This window comes from Mirounga leonina, unplaced genomic scaffold (assembly GCF_011800145.1).
Source record: "Mirounga leonina isolate KUSES-001 unplaced genomic scaffold, KU_Mleo_1.0 Mir_454, whole genome shotgun sequence".
In the NCBI taxonomy this organism is placed as follows: domain Eukaryota; kingdom Metazoa; phylum Chordata; class Mammalia; order Carnivora; family Phocidae; genus Mirounga; species Mirounga leonina.
In genome coordinates, this window is record NW_023270763.1 from 8791242 (window position 1) to 8801483 (window position 10242).

At 56.9% G+C, this 10242-nt stretch overlaps 1 protein-coding gene across 1 annotated transcript in view; it reads right to left on the bottom strand.

Annotated features, from left to right (window-relative positions):
• The window catches only part of SRRM3 (serine/arginine repetitive matrix 3), a 34493-nt gene extending 27220 nt beyond the window's left edge, over window positions 1–7273 (bottom strand). Inside the window, 2 exon segments of the mRNA XM_034988598.1 lie at window positions 665–766; window positions 7041–7273. Of these exon segments, the coding sequence (XP_034844489.1) occupies window positions 665–766; window positions 7041–7273 (335 nt within the window).
• Between the last annotated feature and the right edge of the window lie 2969 nt (window positions 7274–10242).

The window sequence follows — 10242 nt, forward strand, 5'->3', positions numbered from 1 at the left end:
TGGGCACTGGCAGGGACAGGTTGCCTCCACCATCCTCACAGCAGCCTGCTGCATTCTCCTCCGGCTTTGAGTGATTCCCAGGTCTCTAACGTGAGACAGATCTGCTGCCCCATCACTTCCCTGTTTGATGCCCAGGGGCCCACGGCACGCTGGTACTCCTTCTGGCCCATGACAGGAGCAAGAGGTGACCCCCGCAGAGCCCTTGTTCTTGTTACCCGACAAGACTTTGACCATGCGAGCAATGGCATTTGGTGTGTTGGTTCCTACTTTCCAGAACCCATGTTTACTCTGGGGCCCGCCCATTTTACAGGTGGTAATAGTTGGGGAGGACGGACTGGCCCAGGGCCACACTGTCAGCCAGTGGCCATGCCTGGGGTCAGAACATTTCTAAGTTTCACAGATTTGCAGCCTAGGATTCCCCAAGTTGGGCTCTGGGCTGCCTCCCCACTGCTGAGCCATAGCAGGGGAGCCCTGGGGGATGCTGGGGGGCCCAGTGGCCCCTGATTTGTGCCCAGGGCCAGCCAGAGCTTCCAGTGGATGGGATGCATGCCCTCTCCTCCACCTTGCCGCCCCCCAGCCCCCTCTAGAAAGGCCCTTCTGGCACCCAGCTGCTGCCTGAGCTCACATCCTCCCCTGCCCCACCCCCAGGCAGGGGATCACTCACATGTGGCCCCCAGGCCGGTCCTCCCTGGTGAGCATTCCCTCCTTCTCCATCAGCATCTGCCGGAAAGTCCTGACCTTCTGCCGGGTCTCCTCCTCTGAGTACCTGTAGGGGCATGGGGAAGGTGAGGGCTGCTGTCTTGGCTTTCCTTCCCTCCCTGCCTGCTCCCCCCACACCACCCCTCCCCCCATCACAGGTGCACCTTCCAACTTGCAATGACCCGTCCGAGGTCCCACCACCAAGCAAGGCTTTCAGCGCTGGGGAAGCTCAAGACCTACCCGTCTGGCACCGAACCAGGCAAACCACCAACTACACAAACAAGCAACAACTAGCCAAACAACCAAATGAACTAAAGGAATTGTTCTTCGAGGTGGGGAGACTGTCCAGCGGAGGCTGTGCCCTTCCTCCCGGTCCTCCTCTACTCCCAGGGCAGACTGCCCACCCACATCCAGACTACAGTCACTCTCTGGAGACATATTAAGGGAGAAATGAAGATCCAGGCCTTTTCTGCTTTCCTGGCTTCAAAGACATCTGATCCTCACAACAGCCTTGGGAAGTCCTCAGAGCATCCCAATCTCTGCATGAGCAAGGCTGCCAAGTGGCTTGTCCCAGATCCCAGTGCTAGATTCAATGTTTCCCAGTCTGGCAGGTGACGTGGATGAGGTCTGGTCTTGAATGAATCCCCTGACTTCTCTATTCCCTTCTCCCTCCCTCCCTAAGCCCAGGCTCAGGCTAGGGACCAAAGTCCAGAATGATCGTCCTTGCTCCCACGCCCCGGGATCCATCATGATCCTCTCTCACTGCGCCCCCGTGACAGCCGCTGCAGGGCCTCTCAGCTCCTCTGGCATGTCCCCCTCCAGCCTGTGTCCACGCTGCCCTAGGGCAGGGGTGGGGGGGAATCTTTGCTCACCCAGCCCCTTGCCCTGTGCCTGGCACACAGCACCTGCCTGTTACTGAATGAGTCTCGGGGTCCTAAACCCCTCACTCTCCCCTTCCTGGGCTGCAGGTCATTGTCCCAGATGGAAAACATGGTGGTGGCAAAACAGGAACTGGGTTCTGTCTTGTGTCTGTCCTCTGCTCACCAGCTGCTCTGTCCACACAGCAGACCCAGGCCTCCGCACGGAGCATGTCCATGAAAATGGCACGTTGTTGCCCCTCAGGGACCCCATGGCTGTCCTCCCTCCTCTTCTCCTCCCTTCTCCCCCACCCCCAACTTCTCCAACAGGTATTTGGGATTGGCCCAGCCTTTTTGGAGAGCAATTTGGCAAGTCCTTGCAAAACCCTTAAAAAATGGGCACATCTTTTGACTCATAAAATTAACTTGCAGGTTTACCCTGTGGAAATAATCATGGCTAAGCACAAAGACGTGACTCATGGGATGTTTACAGCAGGACGGATACCCCCCGCCCCAGGTTAGGTGCCCACATTTGTGTTTCCATAGCAACCTGTACCTCCAGGTGGCTCCTGTGCTAGTCTACCTGTTGACTGACTCCTCTGTCTCCTACACTGGCCTGGGAGTTCCCTGAGGGCAGGGCCTTATCTGTCTGGATTGCCACTGTATACCCAGCATCTGGCACCTTGTCTGACATGTGGCATCCACATTTTTTTGACAAACGAGTGGCTGGTGATGGAGAGGCATCGAACTGTTTGCAGGCTGGATTTTCATTTTGGACATCTGTCTCTGGTAGCTGCACGGCTGGAGGGGAGGGATCTGGAGGCAGGGAGGCTGGCCCTGGGCTACTGTAGGGGTTTGTGCAGGAGATGGTGAAGTCGGAGCGAGAGAGTGGCCATGAGGATACAGGCGAAGAAGCGGACAACAATCCATCAAGGACGCAGGATGACTGGGGCCTGGAGACCGACTGAGGATGTCAGGGGCTACATGAGGAGCACTAGCTGCTTAGCACGCATCCCCTGACCCCCAGCTGTGCTCTGTCCTTCTGCAGGTCCAGGTACCTGTGTTGTGGCCCACCGTAGGGAGGATTAGGTCATGCCTGCAAGAGCAGGGCCCCTCTCTTCCAAGCCTGGGTCTTGGCTCATCAATGTCCACCCCAGTTCCTGCTAGCCTCAGACTTGGGCATTTGGCTGGAGGTGCCTTGGCCTTTCTTGTTGGGCAGTGCAGAGCCCTTGGTCGGCTGGGCTGTCCCGGTGCCCAGGAAGAAGGAGTGGTCGCATTTTCTGAGCGGTGGAGGCACAGAGGAACTCCTCCCACCTCACCTTCTCCTCGGGAGACAGGCTTGTCATTGGCAGCAGCATAGAGACAAACAGCAGAGGCCCTTCCACACTGCCCAGCCCCCAGCTCACAGGGCTCTGGGAGGGAGAGATAGGCTGGCTGGGCCATTAGGCATGGGGCCCTGGGCCTGGAGGGGTTGGGGAGGAAATGGTCCAAAAGCGAGGCTGGGCCAAATCCTCAGTTGAGGGATGGGCTTCAGGCCACGGTCCACATTCCCCGGACTCCTGGGGTCTGTGGAGCATATGAGGCTGGGCGGTAGGAGCAGAAGTCAGGGTTTCATTGAGACCTGGAGCAGGACATGTGCAGGGAAGGGACTTAGGGCTCAACCTAGAGCCGGCAGGCTCCAGGACTCCAGCGTGTGTCGTTGGGAGGCCGGGAGGGCTGGACTGAATGGACGTGGAGACTTGGGGAGGACCCCTCTATGCCCCGGGACATCTTGCTGGGAGAAGCTGGGGACCCGAGGATGGGCAAAGAGGTCTTGAGTACAACCACTACCTCCAAGTCTCCTGCTCCCTCATGCCTCTTGAGGTCAACCCTCAGCCAAGGCCATGTTGGACCATGAGTAAGGGAAGAGGCCGAGAACCAGGCAGTCCTATTTTTGAGTCCTGGCACCCCCCACTTCCTAGCTCTGTGACCTTGGACAAGTCCATACACTTCTCAGCCTCAGCCTCTACATCTGTGAAATGGGGTAGTAACTTGTCTTTCAAGGCTGTCGCAAGGATTAAGGGAAATGATGCTTACAAAGCACTTTGTGCAGTGGGTGGCACATAGTAGCTGCTCAATAAATAGTAAGGACTATTTGGGGGCCCTGGGTAGCTCACTTGGTTGGGTCTCTGCCTTAGGCTCGGGTCATGATCCTGTGTCCTTGGGATCGAGCACCGAGTCGGGCTCCCTGCTCAGCGGGGAGCCTGCTTCTCCCTCTCTCTTGGCTCCTCTGCGCGGTTCGTGCTCTCTCTCTCAAATAAACAAACAAAATCTTAAAAAAAAAAAAAAAGGACTATTTGTCGCAGAGCAGGAGGGACAGAGGATCTAGTAGTCCTAGGCTCCCTGCCTTTTTCCACACCACACCCCTGCCAGGTCAGCATCGTCCCAGGTTGGGAATCACCTGGGACTCTTCTCCCTGGAGGCAAGGGCCTGGAGGCAAAGGCCGAGATAGGGAGGCTGGTACCAAACCATCCACTCCTTGTGGGGGTGGCAGCACTTGCCAGCTTAAGACCATGCAGGGGGTCCAGCTGCCGTGCCAAAATCTCAGGCTAAAAGTCAAAGGCTTGGCCAGGGAACTGGGGACAGGGAGGGCAGTGACACCTGTCTCAGTGTCCCCACCAGGAAGGGGTCACAAGGGAAGGACAGGCCAAATTCGTTGTTGCTCCCTGGATGGCCCTCTGGGGTTGGGGTGCAGTAAGGAGACACTGCATTTTCAAAGAGGTCCCCAGATTAGAAATTGTGTCATTCTGCCCGTTTCTGCCCAGACCTGGAGGTTCCTAAATAATCGCTTCCTTGGTCACTAATTTGTTCTTCCCTGCAGCTCTGCGGCAGTGGGCAGCCTTCCTCTTCCCATCTGATGGATGAGGAAACAGAACAGGGAGAAGGGAGGCCTCCAAGCTCCAAGCTCTGTGCACCTTGGGAGTCCTCACAGGAAGGAGCATAGGTGGGTGTGTGTGGGAGGGAGTCGGGGCTGGGGTGGGAGCAGCATACCCCACGGGGGGGCTCTGGCCCTGGCCCTCCGGTGATTGCGGGCTGCCCGCGGAGGCTGCCGGGGAAGGTGACTCCAAAGCAGCATCAATCACCAGTGAATTAACCAGCCATCCATCAATATTAGGGAAGGGATTGCTTTTTAATGGGGCCAAAGAATGTGTGTTCCTGTGACTCGTGGGAATATTTGTCAAATGCCTGAGAACCTGGTAAATAAGCTCGAATGAACCAGTGTTTGTAGAAACAGATATTAATGACTAGATTCTATAACAGAGCAAGGGTGCCCAGTGTTCGTGGAGCACTTTATGGGGACTGGCTGGAGGTGGGGAAGCCCCGAACATCTGTAGCCCATGGGACTCTCAGAACGACTCCCTATTTCACAGGCCAAGTAGCCGTGGCTTGCTCACGTCTGGGCTGTGCCCTCCACTGACCAGACTGCTGCTAAGGGGTGGCAGTGGGGGGCTGGTGACTTGAGAGCTAGCTTTCCAGGAGACTCCAGTCTAAGGACCACCTGGAGTGAGGGCTTGGGTGGGGGAAAGGGCACTCACTAGAGCCCTGGTGGGTGCCTCCCAGAGAGGCATGGGTCCTTGATGCCAGGGGACTGACATCAAGGACATGGCCAAACACCAACCCCTTCTGCCTAAGGCTGCCCTCATCTGATAATGACCCTCTGGTGTGCAGTGAGGGGCTGGGGGCTCCTGGAGGAGGAGATTCAGCCAGGGTGAGGAGGCTTGGAGGGGAGGGGCGCCATGAGAAGGGGCCTTAGGAGTTCCCTGATAGAATGGGGCTCTGCAAGGGGGAGAGAGGGGGCTCAGGAAGGAGGTGGGGCTCCGGGGCGGGGGAGAAGGAGGCAGTTTCCAAGAATACAGAACAGAAGGCTGGCCCTCTTCTGGCCCAGGCACCCCTCCTGTTCCCTAACCTTGCCCACCTGCCCACAATCCCTTCAAGGCCTGAGTCTCCCAACTTAGCAGGATTTGTAGGTTGATAAGGTCCTCGGGCTCTCCTCTTCCCACCCCTTACTCGACCCTGTCCCTAAGGGATCTCATTTCCTCTGTCCACATCCATGGCTCATCAAACCTGGTTTCATTGCCAGCTGGAAGCCTCCTTTCAGCTGCCTTCCATCCTTTTATTGCTCTCTGCAGGGACCCTCCCCACCCCCAACTGGACCAAGTCTCTGTGCACCAGGGACTCTGCCTGGCTGCCCCCTGAGGACCCTGGATCCAGGCCCAGCCTTGGTTCTGCCTGCAGTCAATGACTATCTCTGAGCCTCAGTGTCTTCCTGGGCTCTACAGTGATGATGAGCCATGTCTTGGCTGCCTCTTGGGGAGCCCAGGAGGCCTGGGTGGACAAAGGTGTGGTTTGGAAGCGCTTTTGGACACAGGCTATCTGCCCCCATATGGCTTTGGGACCCAATGCACTGGGCATTTCTGATTTCTCAGCTCACTGACAGTGCAAGTCTGCTGGGTGAGCCCTGTTTCCCACTTTGACTCCCTCAGCAGCCAGCCCACTGGTTTCAAAATACTCGGGGCAGATGCAGAATGGAGCTTTCTTGGAGCTGCACCATGGGAATAGCTTTGTTCTGTTTCTTTGCCTCCAGCTCCATGTGCTAGGCCTGTCCTGTCTCCACTGGACTTTTGAGGGAAGTCCCTAAAAAGATCCTTACTGACTGATCAATGCACAAGCCCTGACGAACTCCTACTCATCCTTCAAGGCCCATTCAAACATCTTTTCTCAGAATCTCTCCTCTGAGCTCCTGAAGCACTTGGCCCTCTCCTGTCCTGGCCCATAACCATGATTCTAATTTGTTTTATGGTGGAGTTGGTTACAAACATGCTTGTTTCTCTTCTGAGATGGGGAGGGAGTAGGGGGGTGAGGGGTGGTCTTTGAGGAAGGGACTCAAATCTGGCTCTGGGGCCCAACATTGCACAGCGCAGTACATGGCGCCCTTGCGTGTCCCTGTGACTGGTTCTGAACAGAACAGGTAAAACTGAAGCTTCCAGGTGTGGCCGCCGGCAGGAACTCCTCTGCTGAAACCACAGGCAGTCTCCCCGCCCCCGTAGTAAGGGCCCATTGTGCCCTCGGGCGTGGCTGCGGCACCTGCTTGGCAGAGTCCAGGAAGCTCAATAGAGCCGTTTTAGAGAAGGGCAAACTGAGACCTTGACTTGCCATGGATGTTTCGATGCTTCTTCCCCCCTCCCCCCCGCCCCGCTGGATTGGATGTTTCTGGAAGACATGGACTGTGTCTCCTTGGCGTCCGTGAATCTGAGCCTAATTCAGAGCTCGACGGAGACCAGGCGTTCAGGACAGCTTATTGGTTGAATAAACGAATAAATGAATGAAATTCGTCTGGCCTTGCAAGGGCCCCACCCCGGCTGGATCAGTCTGGCCCCTGGCCTGCCCGCAGGGTTTCAAGCCTCGCCGGCCCCGCCCCGCCCCGCCCCCCCCCGGCCCGCTCACCCTTGCTCCTCCATCATCTCCTGCAGTTCCATGCACTTGAGCTCCACGCGCCGCTTGCGCTCGTGGTCCAGGATCTCGCGGTGCGCGCGCTTCACCAGGCCCGGCTCCGCGGCGCGCAGCTCCTCCTCCGCCCGCGGCCAGGTCCCCGAGGAGGCGCCCGGCTGCGGGAAGCCGTTCGCCGCATCCGGGGGGGACGGCATGCTGGCCGCCCCGTTGTTCACGGTGGAGGACATGGCGGCTGGCCCCGGAGCCGCTGGCCTCGGCCCTACGAGACAGACAGACACCAGGCGGGTGGTCACTTCTCGGCCACCTGCTAAGCTCCTGTGCGCGGGTTAATCCTGGAGATTTAAAGGCCCACTCATGGCTCTAATCCGCTTCCTCTCATGCTTGGGGGCGGGGGCGGGGGCTGATGTCAGGTTAGCACCTTTGGGTCACACCTCAGGGTCACACCAGGCTTTCCCATCTGCAAAGTGGGTGGATGCTGGACTAGAATGCCTCCAAGGGCGTGGGCTTGGAATAGTCATCTCCAGGGACCTAGTAACCACCTAGGCAACGCACTCTCCCTTATACCAATTCCTGGGCCCCTGCTTGCACACCTGCTAGTAACTTCCCCAGGGAACCACATGGGTCTCTGGGAAAATTTGTTGTCTTTTTTTTTAAGTGTATTTATGTATTTATTTAATTTATTTAAGTAATCTACACCCAATATGGGGCTCAAACTTACAGCCCTGAGATTAAGAGTTGCGTGCTCTTCCAGCTGAGCCAGCCAGGTGCCCCAGGTAAAATCTGTCAGTTTTATTTTTGTTTTTCCTTCAGCCTCAGTTACACTTCTCCACCTCACTCTGAACACACACTGTCCTGATGGCCTATGGGGTCACAGGCTACGTGGGCTCCCCACTCCCAGTCGGTTCCCAGGGCAGCCCTGCAGAAGATGGGAAGATGCAGTTGACTGCAATCCCACCACACACGCAGTTTTCAGTTGATCTGGCCAACTTCTCCAAAGCCAACCTTCCAGGTGTGGGCCAGATCCAGAGGGACGCCCACAGGTCCGTCCCCTCCTTTGTTCTGGAAACACTGCTCCTGAAGATGTGACCAAAATGGCACCGACATTAGCTTTGCAGACAGCCGCATCCTCCTGCAGGCTCAGAGTCATGTGGGAGGCAGCATGGCTGCAAAGGCAAGAGGCCCTGGCTCCACACTAGGCTCAGAGTAGAGTATGCACATGCACCATGTGCAAGCACCCTCCTGTGCACCAAGGACCTATCTTGACAGAGGGGAGGCACCTCCAGCTATTTCCATTTCCTTTCTCCTAGGCTCCAGCTAGTTGCTAAGCAACAGAGAGGCCTCCTTCCCAGGGAGTGGGATGGGAAAGAGGGAATTGTGGAGGGAGGTGGGAAGAAGGGATTGGGCATGTCTGGACATCCTGGATGGGGCCTTTCCTGCAACACAACCCCACAACAGTCACTCCCCCCACTGGCCTTGGAGTGATGGGGGTGGGGGTGTTCGGAGCCACAAAAACTGGAAGGCAGGGAAGGGCACAGAGTGACAGGCAGTGATGGTGACGATGAGAACATAAACTCTTTTCATCCCCCTAAATCCCAAGCCCCTGGGTTCTAGGCCAGGCTCCTCTACTCCTTGCTGTGTGACGCTGAGGATGTCACTGACCTTCTCTGAGCCTCTGGTCCCTACCTGTGCCTGGGAGCATCATCTAGACTCTTCTGGAGAGGAAGGCTCTTGGGGCTCTACAGACCAAATCTGTTCTAACCTCTCTCTCCATCCCTAAGCCCTGCCAGCTTCCCACCTCTGTCCTAGCCCAGCCCTGCACCCGGCTCCACCAGGGCCTCTCGTGGGGTGACCCACAAACACCACACACTCATTAAGCCCCACACGGAGCTCTGAGAGCCCTGCTCTCCACCTGCCTTGGCCATAGTGCTTAGCCATGGGTGACCCTTCTGGCTGTTGGTCACCCGCACCAGGGACCAACATGTGTGGACATGTGTGGGGCTTGGAGATCCCTGTTGCTCTGGCCCACCACAGCTTACCTGTCACCAAGTTTGGTCCCCTATCCCCTCTTCTCAACATCGCTTCCATTTATCCACTTGCTCCCCTCCTGTCACCAGCAAAATCCAAGCCCCTCACTCTGATCCGCTGCCTCTACATCCTGCCTCCCCCATCCCGCGCCCGCCACCCCACCATCACCATCAGCAACCTGAGAGATCAGTCCAGGAGCACATCAGACTGTGTCATGCCCTGGTTAATAGCCTCTAGTGGCTGTTGTCACCGTGGGCTCATAGGTCTGCCCTCCCCCCCACCCCGCCCCCCCACTGAGGGCTGCTTAACTTTCAACTCCTAGTGCCAGCACAGTGCCTGAATGAGCAGGTGGAGCTTGATGCACATGGGTGGAACAAATAGAAGATAATTACAACAGGAGGCGGGCTCAAGTACTGCCTCCTGGCAGAGTCCTTAACAACGTGTAAGACCCCTTCACATTTTGCCTTATGCTATCTTGCAACTTCCTCCCTTGCTACGCCTCATCCTGTAGCCAAGCCCCTTGGCCTTGGTCATCAGTCCCCAGACATGTACTCTCTCATTCCTTTGGGCCCTTGCCCATAGAGTTCCCCTGTGCTGGAATTCCATTTCCTCTCTTTTCCACCTGGGGAGCTTCTGCTCATCCTTCAGGGCCCAGCCCAAGTGTCACCTCCTCTGGGAAGCTGTCCCGGCTTCTCAGGAAGAGTGGGCCATTATCTATTTGTGCTCCAGCTTTTGTCCTCACCTCTATAGATACTGAAGTTCAACTTGTTGTTTGCATCTGACCCCCCCCTCCTGAACTGTGAGCCCTTTGAGGGGAGGGATCCCCTCATTCTGGTTCCCCAGAGCCTACCCATCACTTGGAAGAGGCGTGCTGAGGGTATGGGGAGAAAGTGCTTCAGCTCCAGGGGAGCCCACGGAGCCAGGTTCTGAGCCATGCTGCCCTGCATGCTTTCTCTCTGACATGGGCGAGGCTCTCCAGCCTAGAAGTTGGCCTGAGCTCCTTGAGGGCAGCGGGGAGGGGAAGCTGGTGGGAGCAGTTCTGAGCACACTCAGATCTCCAGACCCCGTCCCGAGCAGTTCTATCCCCAGCACTAGGAGAACACCTGGCTGAGATTGCTAGTCCGCTGAGGGCAATCTTTCAGGAATGGCTCTAAGAAGGAAAAGAGAGGGT